The sequence below is a fragment of the Pyxicephalus adspersus genome, chromosome 12 (genome assembly GCF_032062135.1).
Source record: "Pyxicephalus adspersus chromosome 12, UCB_Pads_2.0, whole genome shotgun sequence".
NCBI lineage: Eukaryota > Metazoa > Chordata > Amphibia > Anura > Pyxicephalidae > Pyxicephalus > Pyxicephalus adspersus.
The window spans coordinates 45408467-45425980 of record NC_092869.1 but is presented as its reverse complement, the minus strand read 5'-3'; the positions used below and the strand labels follow the sequence as shown (position 1 = coordinate 45425980).

At 39.4% G+C, this 17514-nt stretch overlaps 1 protein-coding gene across 1 annotated transcript in view; it reads right to left on the bottom strand.

The window, feature by feature from the left end:
* The window catches only part of TDP1 (tyrosyl-DNA phosphodiesterase 1), a 40880-nt gene that overhangs the window by 19236 nt on the left and 4130 nt on the right, over nucleotides 1-17514 (bottom strand). The window contains exons 2-13 of the mRNA XM_072427902.1: nucleotides 16351-16853; nucleotides 15400-15443; nucleotides 14560-14615; nucleotides 13109-13205; nucleotides 12436-12470; nucleotides 11302-11394; nucleotides 8967-9137; nucleotides 7861-7939; nucleotides 6892-7077; nucleotides 6770-6818; nucleotides 5452-5518; nucleotides 4406-4513 (exon numbers count right to left, since the gene is read on the bottom strand). Of these exons, the coding sequence (XP_072284003.1) occupies nucleotides 4406-4513; nucleotides 5452-5518; nucleotides 6770-6818; nucleotides 6892-7077; nucleotides 7861-7939; nucleotides 8967-9137; nucleotides 11302-11394; nucleotides 12436-12470; nucleotides 13109-13205; nucleotides 14560-14615; nucleotides 15400-15443; nucleotides 16351-16853 (1488 nt within the window). The remainder of the gene's footprint in view (nucleotides 1-4405; nucleotides 4514-5451; nucleotides 5519-6769; nucleotides 6819-6891; nucleotides 7078-7860; nucleotides 7940-8966; nucleotides 9138-11301; nucleotides 11395-12435; nucleotides 12471-13108; nucleotides 13206-14559; nucleotides 14616-15399; nucleotides 15444-16350; nucleotides 16854-17514) is intronic.

The following is a 17514-nucleotide window of genomic DNA, read 5'->3' as shown; positions in this document are numbered from 1 at the left end:
TCAAAATACTGAAGAAGAAGGATCACTGCCAGCAACTGCACAAGTGAAACTAAATTGGCTAGAGAATGGTATGGTCTGGACACCGGTGACCACACGGCGTGCAAAATGGTGAATTCTTAGAGTGACCCTGTACTTTGTTCACACGGGGCAAAACAGAAGGTGGACTTGAACGTTGGCTTCCACCCAGCTGTTTGCACTTACCAACCCTGCAGCACCATTTGCATGCATGAGTGATGTTAAAATATATCCACAAGCCTTAATAATTTGTGTTTCAGACATTCCCCCTCCCAAACACTGCAGATCACAGTGGTAGGGTTTAAGTGCTAATAATCTGGAAAGCAGTGCACAGGACCGGGTGTGGCCAGGTGTTTATGACCGGCTATGGGCTTTCTGAATGAGTAAAAACAATGATGATATGCTGCCTGTAACATCTTCTGATCTCACTATAATGCAAACAGGTGCAATCTGCATGGGTGATTCAACTCTGCTTAAATTCAGAAGAAGTGACGCAGGGTTGTCACCGCTATAAGGAGCAGCATTTGTTGGAATTCACTGGCAGGATTAACAGGTATTTAAGGGACTTTGCAGAGGAAAACAATAGGTGCAGAATGACTTATCGTTAAGTGCTGCAATACATTTTGTTCTGTAAAGTAGAACTGGTCAATGCAGTATACAAGATCTGCATAATACCAGAGGAAAAACATTGTGATGTAATGCAATTGGACTCTGACACTGAACTGATGCAATGCATATACAGGGAGGGTGCTCTAATATAGCAGCAGGTAATGGTGGCGAGGAAGGATGAGGGTATAGGGATACTGTTGCTTTACCCATTCAGAACAAAGTGGCAGTGGGTCCTAATAATGCTTCCAGCAAGGTATGATCACCAATCCATTCTCCACTGCACTTGAGAAGAGCCCACATTCTATTTCTGGATATTATGGAGGAACTCTTAACTTCCAGTGTCAACTGCTTTGGCTGCCAAAAACTAAACACTATTACGTGAGTGAGGATTCTGACCTTATCATCTTGGAGCTTACTCAGGGTGTACACTTGCAGTGGACAGGCAGTCTATGTATCTGGTCAGTGAGTGAGTCAGTGTCCCTATGCTAAAGATATTGCTCAGTGACAGTGTGACAGTGCTCTGTGACAGTGCTCAGGACTGGCAACTGGCTGCACAGGTATAGGGTTGCATCATGGAATAAAGGGAAGAGAGTCACTTGTTTCGCCATACCTGGCCATAATGGACAGATGAGTGAATGCAGAGGATTATGGTGTTTAGGTGAACCTAAAATGAAAAAACAAAAGCGTGACTTAAAAGGCATTAAATAAACAATTCTCAAATAGACATAAAAATATAATTTATTTCAACAAAATACTTAATACACTTTATGTTCCTAAAGAACAAATTAGTGAACAATATTTGTACAAGTTATAAATATTTCCGTGGTTACATATGATCTTGCTTCATTTCCATAATAACATATATTTTGACGCGTTTTGTGATTAAGAAATACATATAATGCTGTACTCTAGATTCCATGAATCACGTTCTTGATGAAGCAGTATATATTCTGCGAAACGCGTTGCATTATATGTATTTGTGGAAATAGAGCTGGATCATATGTAACCATGGAAATAATTATAACTTGTACAAATAATGTTCATTAATAAGTTCTATAAGACGATAAAGTGTTTTAAGTATTTTGTATAAATACATTTTGTTTTTTTGTCTATTTGAGAATTATTTATTTAATGCCTTTAAAGTCCCACTTTTGTTTTTTGACGTTTTGCTTTGTTATGGGATGTGGCTTTGTCTAAATAGTGGATGGGTGACTCTATTTTATGTTTTCATGGTTTGGGTGAACCTAATAATTCCATCTGCACTGAAAAAGATTCCCTTATAAATATATTTACTGGAGAAAAAAAAGTTTATTCTCCAGATAAGGAAGGGATTCTTTATACTGTAAGGTCTATGAAAAGTGGAATCGGCTCCCTTGGGAAGAAGTTTCAGCAAGTTCTATAGATTGCTATAAGAAAAAGTTGGATGATTTCTAGAAGCACAGAATATAACTGGGGATTAGCTTTAAAGTTAAGACCACAGAGACTGCTGATCCAGGGAACATCCGATTGCCTCATGGAATCATAGAATTTTGTTTCCCTGTTGGAGCAAATTGTACCAGGGTTTTTTTTGCCTTCCTCTGGACCAACTATGTGTTATAGGGTTTTATATTTGGGATATGTTTATTTTCCTAGTGGTTGAACTTGATGGACTATCTTTTTTCAACCTGACTTACTATGTAACTATTTTTTAGTTTTGGACTGAGTGTGGAAGTGTTAGAACACTTGTGAGGTTTAATTGTGTCCCCACTGGGTGGATTTGTCCTGATAATCATTGTCACATAGGTAAATCTCACCTAGGAAGTCAGGATCTTGGGTCAAAACCAATGCTGCCTCATAACTTGCTTCTGGCATTTGGAGCATGCGGCAAACATACCATAGAAATAGTTATGAGCAGAATAAATTGCTGCTTCTATAAGAAAAGCTCAGCAGGGTAATAAGTTGTAATCTTTAAACACAGGATGTGATTGATGGTCCTTAGAGCGCATTTCTTTGTCTCTATTGTGTATTAAAAGTAAAACAAGTAAATAAATCAATTTCAAGTCTATAGAAAGCCGCTGTTCCAAGGTGAAGAACCTCTGTCAATCGAAAACTGCTCCGTATAGACAGTATGGATTTGTCATCCAACCAACAAAAAGCTTTTGTTGGTAGTTAAACTAGGTCAGAAGAAACATTCCAGCTTCAAAAACCAATGCCAATAGAAGCAACAGTAATAAAATTCTGGTTTTATTATAAAATGACAAATATGCAAAAAGGAATGTATTAAAAGAAGCAAAAACAGTACCAAACAGATGAAAACTGCCATAATAGGGCTGCAGTGCCATCTGCAGGCTGAAGACTTATTTTATTAATGATGCTGGGATGTGATCATGCTAGTAATACCATGATTAGAAATTATAGATGGTTTCCAGGCATCAATGGGGACTGATGTGGTTATGTGGTATGGGACAGGGCCTAAAGCCACAAAAAAGTGTTGCCCAAAGGCTGGCTTAGAACTTAGTACTGAACTTAGTACTAAGCAGAAAGTCATGCTTCCCTGAACTAATTATACACACAACAGTAACTACTGCATGACAAGCCAAAAAACCATTACAATAGACTAGCAATCACAACAAATAACTTTTACCAATACCAAAGGTTAACAGATTGGGTGCCAAGTTTCCAGGAGTGTGGGGCAGGAATTTCATCCGGCCAGCATTGTAGCAGCCAGGCCTGTAAAAGGGCTCCTCGTGTTGATGCCAGTAAAAGTCTATGCATATCAGATCTCAGATCAGAACTAAATTCTGATTGCTGGCTATTCAATCTTGCATTGCCCCCACATTCAGACCACAAACATGAGCGGTGCAGAACAGACCATGGGGAAGCCTATCTATCCAACTTATTCTGGACATCTCAAAAAGCCACAAGGGTAGTGTTGCTTACAAGGCTTCTGGACTGCTAGCCATGCACTGTGCTGGTCTAGAGGAGGGAGTGATGCAACAATCTGCAGCAACTGCATTAAATTATTGGACGATGCTAATCCGAAATCTGGGTGGGGGGTCTGTATGTATATGTACTGTTCCAAGGTCTGGATGGGGTAATGTGCATGTTTATGAATCAATCCCAAGGATGGGATGTGCATGTATATGAACTGGTCAGAGGATGGGGGAATGTGTATGTATATGAACAGGTCCGAGGATGGAGGAATGTGCATGTGTATGAAGTTCTGTAAGGATGGGGTTGTGCATGTGTATGAAGTGGTGTGAGGATGGGGGAATGGTGTGAGGATGGGGGAATATGCATGTGTATGAAGTGGTGCGAGGATGGGGGAATGTGCATGTGTATGAACTAGTCTGAGGTCTGGATGGGGGAATGCATATGTATATGAGCTGGTTTGAGAATAGGGATTCCTAAGTCAGATATTTGTTTTGGCGGGGAACATGAAACAATTTTCAAAGCACTAAGGGTGCTGTCTGTACAATGATAATGCCAGAGTTTTGGAGAGAAAAGCAGATGAGGGCTTTACTGTGGGGTACAGTGGGAGGTATAAAATAGCTGGATATGTTACAATGACACATCACTTAGCATGCATGTGCTTATCATGAAACAATATCTGATGACAGGCTCTCTTTAAATAGAGTTGGTCCAGTCAGTAATATGACTGTGACCATTCTGCACTTTACTGTACTGTAAACAGCATGGTGGGTTCTATATACAGTATGTACAGACACCCCCCACATACAATACATATACATACACTGATACAATAATGTAATCATTTTCTTGGAGAACCTCTGTTTTTTACCTTGTCACTAGGAACCAGGCCAGCTCCTGGTAGTCTGGGGATAGGCGCATGTAGGTCTTGATGTGGGGCATAGCTCTACTACGTCCGGATGTCTCTGCTTTCCATTTGCTGAAAAAAAAAAGGAAAATCTGGATTTTAATTAGGTCATAAAAACAACAAAACCTTATAACAAATGTAGCTACCAATGTTGTCATAACCACTATTATCTGACGGCTACAACAGATGCTGCAAGCTTTTACTACAGGGTGCTACAACATGCAAAGACATTGCTCTTTCAGCCTTGTCGTCTCAGTTTGGAAAAGGACCTTTTCTGTTTCTCCCATGACTGAGCCTCTGTGTGAAAAATCTGTTCCATAAAGACATGAGGTCACTAATTTGTGAGGAGAAATTGGAGTGTTCAGCACAGAGCCTCAATGAATACCTTTGTCCATTGGGGAAGAATACATATAAATGCCCATGGACTTAATATGTGATGTCCAAATATTTCCTATAGGCATGAGAATCAAGTGTCTACAGACAGCTTCTGTCCAAAGATTTTTACTGAAGTACTTTTTTCTGCCCTGGACATCCTCTGTCAGATTAGCAGAATCATTTATTCTTCTTTCACAAAGCCCAGGTCATCCTGGACCAACCCTCAGCATGTGAACAGAATATGAAATAGTGGTCCAGTGATGAGCGCATGCTTTTATTCTAAAAATTTCCCCTATCAGAATACTATCAATACAGCAACACCGATTTGCTCCTTTGGCAGCTTCTTTCTTTACTGAGCTCTGCTGTACAGACACTGCAAGAGGCTGATAATTTGTCAGATTTGCAATACCTACAACAAATTCATTAGCAAAATGGTGTATAATGATTAAAGAGAAAAAAAGATTTTATGTTTACATACACGTTAAGGACAGCTAGGCTATGTGAACTTCATAATAAAGTAAAATATATAGCAAAATAGGAATTGTAACCCAGCTTGAAAGAGCCTTTGGTCTAAGAGGAACCAGACACCCTTTTATTAAGCTGTGTATACACTGAAATAGTGTTCTGTTACTTACTGGAAGTAAGAATGGAGCCACGGCTGTTTCTGGGCAGTCTGGATGCTGTAAGGCAGAGATCCTCCCGCTGTTAAAAAAAAAAAAAAAAAATATATATATATATATATATATATATATAAATGTATACATGAATATGTCTTAAAACAGAAGAAGGATACACAAACTTTATTCAAATAAAACTGATATTTCTTTAACAGCAAAACATGTTGCTGAAACAGCCTTGAAAGATATTACAGAGAAAAGGGTAAATAGCATGACACAAAAATGTAAAATTGATTTTGAGGTGATATTACTGATTTACCAGGTACAAAAATTTCACAGAAAACGACCTCTGCAAAGCAAAATAAGTCAATACAAGAAAAACTTGTATTTTGCATAAACCTTGTTGATATAAAATTGACACTCTAGGTTGCTTAGATTACGGTCTCTGTTCTCTCCCTTTCGGTCACATTAGCCTCTGTTCCCAAAAAGCTAATTCTCTGACATATACTGCAGTACTGAACAGGGAACACTGAGACCGGCACATCATTCTCTGTACAGGCAAAGCTTACTCTCCAATGTTATCACACTAATATGATTTTTACAATATATTTAAGTAGAGCTGACATTCTGCAGAACTGTGCAAAGAACACCGAGCCAATGACATTATATAAATTACATCTCATCTGCCGCATTTCCTTGTAGTTCTCTTCATTGGCTTCCTTTTCTCCTGAGAATAAAATTCAAGCTCCTGTGCTTTGCTTTCAAATCCCTCCACAGTTCTTGTCCCACTTGACTTCCTCATTCATAACCTCCCCACATGCACGACTGCACAACTTTTCTAGAGCTGCCCCGACCCTATGGAATGGTCTTCCTCGTCCTATTCGGCTTGCTCCTACTTTCTGCTCATTTAAAAAAGCCTTCAAAATCTATTTTTTCAAGCTTGCTTACCAGTCTTCTCCTGTCTTTTAAAACCATCACTACTTTCCATTACTCCATATCTCCCATCCTATTGTGTGATACTTTCCCCACTTCCTAGATTGTAAGCTTTTCAGGACAGGGTCCTCTCCTCCTCTTGTGTCACTGTCTGTATTTGTCTGTCATTTGCAACCCATATTTAATGTACAGCGCTGCGTAATATGTTGTTGATATATAAATCCTGTTTATTATTAATAATAATAATAATAATAATATTAATAATCAGCGCCTAATGGTTCTACCAGTTTCATAAAAACACATGTTCAGACTACAAGTAGCTAGAATGCCTGGTGGTAAAAAAACCCAGGTCTGCAGTTCCATAGGGCCATGCTAATAATGAAGCCACTGTGCAGTTACTCACCAGGGTAACCTTCCAGACTTGTTCTGACATTGTCCACTGATGGGTAAATCTACAAGAGAAATGCTGACACTAGTTAAAGAGGTATATGAACATGTTGAGAACTAAAAACCCATCCTCCGTACCAGCTGAAGAGGATTCTCTGATTTTGGAAGGGTTTTCACCCCGTTCCCCAATGCCTTCAGGCTCTCGCCGAACTCAGAGTGAAGCCACTTGGTATGATCTGTTCCCATTGAACCAATACTGGAAAACTGGGCAATCACAGGCCACGATTCAACACCTGAGATAGATCCACCTTTGTCTCGTAATATCTGCACAACAAGAACACAAAGTAAGGTGTAAATATACCGTAAGTTATACACTAGCTAACCATGAACTTTGTTATACCACGCCATCTTTATGCTGCCGATCAGTTTTATATCTTTACTATGGAAATCTCCCCTGCAAGTCTAATAGCAGGGAACGAGTCTGTCAGTGACGCGTTCTGAAGCTCCATCTAAGAAAGACTCTCTGGTGTTTTTCCTTCTAAAGGTTCCCAGAATCTATATTCATGCCCACATATTATATTTGACCTTATGCAATCTTTTGCATGATGTGCAGTGTGCACTTTGTAGCAGTTGGAGGTCTTCAATAATGCAGAAAGCTGTATTGATGTGGTGATGTCAGTGGCACCCTTTGCATTTATACAACATAAGTTCAACACACTGGTGGTGATGCCCCTCATGCAGGTGCATCCATGACACCCTGAACTCACAAGATGTTTACAGCCATTCAGCCCAGAAGACCAAGGACATCTAGTGGCAAACAGGAATTACCACAAGGGCCAGCTCCAGAGAGAAAGTGAATACCACAGCTGCTTTTTTATTTTTTATACCTCCCAGGACACCATTTATCAAAAATCTGCTCTGGAGTTGTGCTTTAAAGCACAACATTGGGTACTATTTTGAATCAATACCCTCTATCAATCTTTATTTGGATCATTGTCCCTTATATTCACACAATAAATGCTCAATTCAGACTAAGTAGATCCTCAAATTATTTTACAACCCTCAATCTAGTGATAAAACCAACTAAAAACAATGTATTGCACTTACCTTTCTTAAACGTAAATGTCCCCATTTATCTTTATCACGGCCTTGATATCTTCCAGGTGTAGATCCAACAAGATATACCCTGATTTAAATGAGATACATTAACAAAACATATCACAGTTTTAAATGTTAAAAATTTACCAAATTCACATTAGGTGAGACATTCATGTAAGTGTGCATTAAAATGCTAATCACTTCAATAAGAGTTTGATTTCAAATATATGCAAAACTTATATTTTAAAATTATTAGAATTTTCATTTATAATGGTGGAAACCAAAGCTGTCCAACCGCTTCTTTTGTGGTCCCATTAGGTCCACATTACAGCCTGTACTGGGTGGCAAGTGTTGTAACTCTTTGTGTGCCCCAGCACAAGACACTTTAATAACAATGACACTTCCTGTCAAGCATAGTGTTCTCCCATCTGACATAGAGCCTAATTTAATAAGTTCTCCAAGACTGAGAAGATACACTTTATTCTGTGATCCAACAAACCTGGAATCGATTTTTTAAAATCCATTTGATATTTGTTAGCAAATGTTTACAATGTTTCCTGGACCAGATCCATTCCAGGTTTGTTGGGTCACTCTAAATCTTTAATAAATCAGATCCATAGTGTAGTTCTGGAGAGATAGGGGAAGAGGAAGAAACCAAGGAAGGTGTGTTCATGTAAGTACACACTGAACAGCAATGTATGGAGACAAATATTGCTACAGGGGGGATTTATTTTTATAGACTTATTTTTTTATTTATTGTTGCATTTCTGCTCTGAGGTGAGCACCACTTGTCAAAACCTCTATACCAATACTCCACACGGTACATCACAAATATAACTGGCTGATATTCCACGCGATATATCACAAATATAACTGGCTGATTATGTGATTGTTTTTTGTTGACTTAAATGTTATGGGTGTTCCCCCCTCCTTCCCCTTGTGTGTTTTGTTCCCCTACTGGTTAAAGATGTTTGGTTGTATATGTACAAATGAAAATTAATAAAAACAGTTTAATAAAATAAAAAAACTCTATACATGGCCATATGCTTCTGTGTTCCTTGTGAGTTGTCTTTATAGGGCTCAGAAGCTTTTCAAAAAATGTGGGGGGTACAGACCTGGTCTCTGACAGATCATGCTGTTTTATGATATCGATCCATTCACGTAAGCTTGGGGAGTTGTATGATGCCAAGTATGCCATGAGGTCAGACCTGAAGTTGGTGATTGATTCCCCTGCTAGAGAGGAGGAACCTTCTGATAGCTTAGGATAAAGTGGACTCAACCAGATCCTGAAAAACATGACAATAGATGAGAGGAATAAAAAATCAGGCTACAAATTTTCTGTGAAAAGACAAAATAAACTAATTGCAGCTCCTATCTTAAGTACTGATGTCACTGGTAACAACTCATCAGTGACTGCATTCCCAACCAAATTCCTTGCCTGTTTCAATGGAGTCATTCACTTACCTACCAGTCCAGTGTAATATCGTACCATTCTGGGCCAGAGAGAAAGCGATTATTTAAAGGAAAATTAAAGCCCCTATCAGATTATTGCTGTATTTAAAGCTGCAGAATCCCCCATGTGACCTTAGAAGTTTAAAAGCACAAAGGCGATGTGTACAGTAAAGGAACCAACAGAAACCAATCACATTGTGCTTTCATTACCAGCTGTTGCTATTACAAAGCCTGCATATGGGTGTGATAGAAGACTAAAGAAATGCTACAAGAGAATGAAGGGAAGTTACAACAGACTGCATGAGATCACTCCCATGATAGTCCCTTTACAAGTTAGTACCAGCTATTGGCTTCCTAAAGAATTGACTTTCACTGCAAATAATATTCATCTCAATAAGATCAATTAGAAAAGGTCAGAAAAAAAATATACAAGCAAAAAATCAAATTATTAAGCAGTTGAAACCAGGTAATAAATACTTTTCTTACTGACCCTAAGAAAGCTCCTGGGCACGGGGAACACTGACATTCAGATGCAGGGGATCAAGAGCTGCACAGTATATATCAAGGGGCTGATTGCAGAAGGTTGGGCACCAAGGTGAGTAAATAAAAGATTAAAAAAATCCCATACAATGTCCAGGTATGCAGAAAAAATGTATAGACAATACATTTCGGTAGCTTAACTGATTCCCCTTGTGGAATGGAGGGTTGAAAAAGCTACACTAAAAATGGGTATCCTGGAGTGGATATTTCCAGGACAAAATCAGGGTTCCTCTGAACACGTACCTAGCATCACCTAAACATACCGTTACGCTTCTAAGGTTTTTCTTGCAATGCTGGAATTTAATTATAGCAAAGGAAGAATCTTCCAAAGGACATTGAATTTCCACAAGTGGATAGAGATGTGCCATCTACAGAACAAATACAAGTCAGAATAATCAATAAAGTCTGCTGAAGTCCTTTTAGTATAAGTACTAGAAGCAGTATCTGAAAGCAAGGTGGGGGGTAGATTCTTAGAATTTAGCTCAAAATCTTAATGATTTTTTTTTAATTTTTTTTTTTTAAAAAAAAAGGCTTTCCAATTTTCAGCTGAATACCAAAGAGCCTCAGCAGGAAATAAGGATAGGATACCAGTTCTATGATCTCAATGCCTGAGAGCTGTGCTACGAATCTGAACATGCAGAGAAAGCTAATGTGTCTGGAAATGGCACCAAATGCTGCTGGTGCAGGTGGCAGCCGAAGAAGGTAAAAGCTTTTAGATGTGATGGAGGACAAAAGGCTATAGCAGATCACAGCAGGACAATGGAGGCACACAGGAAGGATAAGCGAAGCACTGTCTCTCCACAAGAGCTCTTCGCTGTGAAGAATTTACTGAAGACTACCAGGCGCAGGTGTTATGCGTTGCAGGTTATGCAGGTGTTATGTCACATGTTTATCCTATAGAAGAATTTGTTACTTTTCTTTATAAAAGTCAAAGTAAATGCAAAGGAATCTCCTAAAGTACACCTGCCACCAGCCTGAAAAAAATTGTATTTAGGTATTATATTTAAAAAAGACATTTAGACATTGCAACTAAAGTTTTCCTCTTGCCCATTTCTCCTGGAATGCTGATCAGGGAGTATTGGGGGTCAGCTATAACTACTGTGCTTCACAGCTGACTGCTTGATGATGTGCATCTAGATCCAAATGTATGCATATGCCTAGATCTAGCTGGCTATCATTTTTGTTACTAGTTGCAGGGGTATGGGCAATGTCAGTGGATGGTAGTTGTATAATGCTCTGGGAACAGGTACGTATGCAAGAACAGGTAAACCTAACAGTATTTTAAATCTAATGTCTGCAGCCTTCTGCAATATATATGGATATAATATATAGATGCAATATATATATAGATCATCCCAAAAGAGTCACAGCCAAAAGCAGAACAAGTTAAGTATTTATTACTGTCCACCTAGATCATAAAATTTGTATAGGAGATCATGGGAACATAGATGTACGAACCCCTGAGTCTTCTGGTGCCAGTCATCGTGAATTAGATTGCTTGTGTGTATAACCACTCGCAGACCTTCTTCATATAACAGCAACATCATCTTTCTGGAGGAGAAAAAAAATGATATATATTTTAAAACCACCCACCTGCACACTATACATCAATCAGCAAAACATTAAATCTATATGTCTTAACGTGTAGGTCCCCATTCTACCACCAAAACAGCTCAGACCCATTGAGTCATTGAGCCTGATTTATTAAAACTCTCAAAGGCTCCAAGGATACACTTTCATCAGTGAAGCTGGGTGATCTAACAAACCCGGTTTCTGCGAAGTCATTTGCTATTGGTTAGCAAATGTTTTGAATTCTGGACCAGGTTTGCTGGATCACCCAGCTTTACAGTGTATCCTGTCCAGCCTTGGAGAGCTTTATTAAAACAGGGCAATTGACTCCACAAGACCTCCAAAGTGTCCTGTGGCATCTCACAACAGGACAATGGCAGCAGATCTATTGGGGCAGACAACTTCCGCCACCCTGACTTGATCACATACTGCATCCATGACCTTCTTCCTGGCCATTCACATGATCTAAAAGAAAACATTATTTATCATGCCAAGTCACCTTCATCCAGTTCTGATGCTCATACTTATTGTAGGTGCTTCTAGGATGGTTGTGTCAGCATAGGCAATCTCATTGTAGCTTTACATTCCCTTAGACAGCAAGCTACAATCCATTGTGAGTTCAGACACTTTTCTTATTTGGCCAGCATTAAGTTTTTCTGTGCTACAGAAAGTCTTAGGTAGGTTTGGACCAGCAGATCCAATATCTATGTCCCTGGTTCACTATTTGTCCTTTTTTAGCCATGTTTGATCTAAACCACACTCCATAAGACTGGACATTTTGGAGATGGTCTGACCTTTTACCCAGCCATCAGAGTTTGTCTTGTGATTCAAATCTGAATTGTTCATTTTTCTATCACAATACATCAATATATCAAACTACTTGACAGGCGCCATTGCAATAAAATATTTACGCCTATCAGAGGTTTTAATATTTTGACTGATCAATATATACATATGTTAAAAATTTAAATAATGAGAGTTTTAGGGAACATTTATACTTATCAAACTACTTAAGAAACTTACGTGTGGTGGGTACCAAAGGCCATATCCAGCCTGGCCTGTAGAAGAATAAAATATATTGTTATACAAGGGAAATATATATAATACCAACACGCTGCATATATTATTTTTATATAAATGGTCACACAAAATATTGCCACTGTCCTGCTTTTAAATACAGCCACAGCCCTTGTATAGAAATATTGCAATTTATTCTCCAGGATTCATAAGTCACTCTGTGACTCCCTCTAGTGACCACAAACTACATTTGTCGTATAGCACTGGCTTTATCAGACCACAAATATATCACAGATGTTATTTCTTTTTGCATAAAAAATGTCAGTATTTTGCAGTGATTAATTATAGGTTTTAGGGATGCTTTAAATCTGCCCTGCAGCTTCCCTTCGGTCTTTTACAGTTGTATGTGGTCCACTCCTGACTGAAACTGATTCCATGCTGTGTACATGCATGGGGATTATGGCATTCCGAGCTGACCATTCAAGATGTTCAAGGATCCGACACCAGGAGTGGAGAAAGATGGCAGCACCCAAGCCAAAGTGGGGACAATAAAATATTGCTGTCAGACAGATTAATATATCCCATCATATCTTTTTCATTTATTCCAGCCATGTAACTTTGTATTTTAATATGTGAATAAAGTAGTAATATATACAAGTAATATTCGATTTCTTGATACCTGACACAGGCGGATGTTTTCATATGGATGGGCTTCCTCATGTAAACGGGCTTTGGATTCCTGTTTCTCCCCATGTACAATCAACAATGGTTTATTTCTAAAAGAAGAAAGATAAAAGGAGTGCGTGGTCCATACCATACCATAATATCAGCAATGTTGAGCAACCTCAATTTCGAGATTATGATGGAAATCTGGGCTATTTCCTGGCATATGCCAGGTAAGCAAACAGACAAGCTGGAGGGGAGAGTTGCATGCCTGCAGCGTTTTCTGCGGCCTCCTCTGAGCATTTTTTACATTATATTTCCCTGCAAAGGAAAAGTGGTGCCACTACCCCAAATCAAATGCACCACACTCCCCTAAACTGGTATTGGCAGGTCTGGAGCTAATTCATGCTTTAGCTTTCTACTGAAAGACTTTTTAGTCATGTTGACGCATTTCACCCTCAGGTGGGCATTGAGACCTAAGGGTGAGATGAACCATAGCGGCCATTGAGGCCTGTAGCAGAGACTTTGCATGTTTAAAGTTGGGAGCACAAAAGTATAATGAATATTGTGCCAATGGTGTGTGGCTTCCTATCAGTTCAATAATTCCCTCCAGTCAGCTCACGTTGCTGGACAGGAATGCAGCAAACAGAGTTGTAGAGGTCACAGAGGAGCAGGAAGAAAGGAAATGATAGACAATTTAGTGTTTTCTTGGTCAAATACAACATGGAATTACATAATCACAGTTCCCAGGGAAACATACTTTCAGGGGTATATGGCAACCGGTGGTGTCTTGCTGGCTTAGGGGGTGGGAGATGCAACAGGGATGAGGGAAGGTGCTGCTGAGAATGTGGACATTCAATTAGATATTGGCACTGCAGTAACTTTGGTTGGATTTTATTGCAATATTACTGTGGAGGGATTTGTGTATCAGGTAGGTAGGTGGGACAAGAGCTGTGAAGGGATTTGTGTATCGGGTAGGTGGATGGGATAAGAATTGTGAAGGGATTTGTGTATCAGGTAGGTAGGTGGGACAAGAGTTGTGGAGTGATTTTTGTATTACGTAGGTAGGTGGGATGAGAATTGTGAAGGGATTTGTGTATCAGGTAGGTAGCTGGGACAAGAACTGTGGAGGGATTTGTGTCAGGTAGGTAGGTGGGATAAGAGCTGTGGAGGGATTTAAAGGCAAAGCACAGGAGCTTGAATTTAATTCTAAGGTGAAATGGAAGCCAAAGAAGAGAACTACAAAGGGAGGCAGCAGATGAGGAGTGGTGGGATGGCTGTCTAAGGGGTGGGTTAGGTGGAAAGGATGGATGAGTCTGGCAGCAGCATTCATAATAGATAGAGGAGAGAGTCAGGTTAGTGGAATACCGCAGAGGAGGATGTTACAGTAGCCCAGACGAGAGATGATGGGAGTGTGTACAAGGAGTTTGGTGGTCTCTGGGGAGGTTAAAATAAATTCTTACTTACCGAAATTCCTCTGGATATTGTTTCACCAGCCATGGGATATTTATGCAGTAGTTAAACTAAGAAGAAAAATAGAAGAAAGAATGTAAAGTACAAACTTTGAGGGTGCCCAGACATAAAGGCCACAAAGTTTAGCTTAAAATTACCATGTTGGTACCTCTAAATAAACCTAAAAGAATCATATAAAAGATGATGAATAATCCTTTGTGAAAAGAACAAAGAACACAAGGCCACTAGAAAGGGAAGGTTTCTTCATGTGCACGAATAATGAACACAAATAAAGAATGCCAATTCCAAGAAGAATACCAATAAAGATTACACAGAAGGGAGGATAGGCGGAGAACAGAAATATTCCAGTCAAACTTAGAGACCTTATTTGACTTTAAAGGCTAAGCTCTAAGAAAACACAGACCATCTGAGCACCTGAATCTGTTAGTATGTTAGTTTCCTAATAATGACAGATTACTGGGGTGAAGTGGATTTTACTACCCTAACAGTCAGAGATCAGACTTACAGGATAAAAAGATATTGGGTCTCATTGATCCTCACCAGAATCCTCCTCTGACCAACAACACTCACAGGTTGCATTAGCAGTGCAAATGCAGACATCAGTCCAAGCACTGTTGGGACCTTCACACCAGATACACAAATGTTATCTAGCATTGGATCAGCCAACAGACTGACATTCCAGCTTTACAGGCTGCGCATTCTAAATCTGCAGAGTCTGGAAAGTGAATCCGGAGGTACTGAAGCACGTTTTCTGGTTTCCTATTGGTAATTCTCAAGTCAGATATCTGTCTATTGCAATGTTTTTATATACATGTACACACAAGGATGTCATACCTGCACTGAAGATACCAACGTCCCAAACAGAGGAGAGAGGATATCTGGGGAGACAAAACTTTTTTTGATTAAAGATAAATTTCAGTAAAGAAAAACAAAACAGAAAAATGAAATAAAATGAGAAGATTACTTTTTATAGCCAATAGGGGAAATCACCAAAGAATAGGAAACTATCTAATACATTGTATTGTATGTAAAGAAAGCACATGATCCTTTCACTACCTCTACGTTAGTGCCCATTTGCTGTCACAGCAAGCTGAAAGCGCAGTTCATGCAGTAGAATGCATGGTTATCCATATCACAGTACAGAGTTGTGGTCCCATACAAGAACGCAATTTATGAAGATACCCATTTTTTGTTTAAATACAAAAGATGATATGTGATTTGTGACATGGTAATTCTACTTCTTAGTGCATTTCCCTTGTGCCGTTTCCCTTTACAGGTTCTGGAGCACTTTCCACATACTTCTTGCCAGAAGGGGAAATTGTTAAAAATCTCTCTAAAGGAGACACAGAAGTAACACATTATAGGATTATAATGAAGATTGAAAACTTTTCAAAATGGACTTGATTTAATAAAGCTCTCCAAGATTGGAGAACATAGACTATTATAGAAGAACCTGTATGATCCAGCAACCCTGGAATGGATTTCTTCAATCTCATTTGCTATTAGTTGGCAAATGTTTTCAATCGTGGATGAGATCTTATCCAAGTTTGCTGGATCACCCAGATTCTCCTATGATTGTCTTCAGAGTGGGAGAGCTTTAATAAATCACGCCCAATTCTTTTATTGTTGCTTGTGACTTCTTGTCTCTGTGACAACTCCCAGTTCTGTTTAGGTTTCACAGAAAGAGGAAGTGAGAGAGTAAACTGGGGTGTCATTGGGCAAAAAAATAAAATCTGATAGAACCAAAAACTAGAGATAGGATTTAGCCAGACAATGGTCACTCACCCTTAATATGAAGGGCACCAGTGTTGTATTTGGGTTTGATGCCAGTAACTTTGGTCAGGTAGAAGCGGAAAGGTTCCCCAGTCTGTAGAACATCCCAAGGGTCCTGAGAGTCACTGGGAGTTTTATATTTCTCAGCTTTGGTTGGAATCGGGCTGTGACTCCTCGCTGCTTTTGGAGCTGCCAGATTTTGGGAAGCCTTCTCTTTGTGTTTCTTCCTGTCAGACTCCTCGTCACTGCTGGAGAGGCACCACCCTGTGCCCTCCCTGTCTGATTTCTGTTTTTTGGCTGGTGATGGCTCTTTACCTGCCTTCTCTTCAAACTTTATTGGATTTGACTTTCTCTTGTAAGATTCTTTCCTGGCTTCAGAGCACGGGAACTGAGTGGGAACCGAGCGCTCTCTGCTCACCGATAGGGAGGTAGATGGTTCTTTGACGTCTTCCGACTCTTCATCGCTGCTAGACAATGTCCACTTTCCATGGCTGCTCTGCTGGGAGCCAGAACTTCTATTACACAGAGAAGGAGATATAAAATCTTTATATGAAAAAAAAGAGGCAACTAACTTTGTAAGTCATTTAGGAGAAAAGCAGTTTCAAAATGAACACAAAACCTTTACAAATCTCCATGAATAAGTTCCTGATGTATCATTATATACAGCAAAATAACTTAGATTAGAAAAGCTCCATCTATGAATATTGAACAGCCAGATTTAAGCTCCAGACTTACCCTTGGCTGAGAATACATTTAGCCTGCTGCAAACAGTAGAAAGCATTTCCCCAGTCTCCTCTCATTGTAACTTTGCTGCAAGTGACAAACCAAGAGGCTGATCTGTGTCAGCTATTTATAAACTCCTACATAAACACCAGGATTTACGTGATTATGTTATCTCTAAACTAGAATCTCAGTCCAGGAAGTATAAATTTTATCACAGAATTTTTAATTGTGATATTGCAGCAAAGTTTTACTATAAAGACAAAATAAACTGTAGAAAAGCTGCTGCCTCATTACCTGTCAAGTAAAGGACAGTGAATGGAACAATTTGGTTCAGTGTTAACCCTCCTATTGTGTGTTAATTCCGCCACCTCCTAGATTGTAAGCTTTTCGGGGCAGGGTCCTCTCCTCCTCCTGTGTCACTGTCTGTCATTTGTGACCCCTACTTAATATACA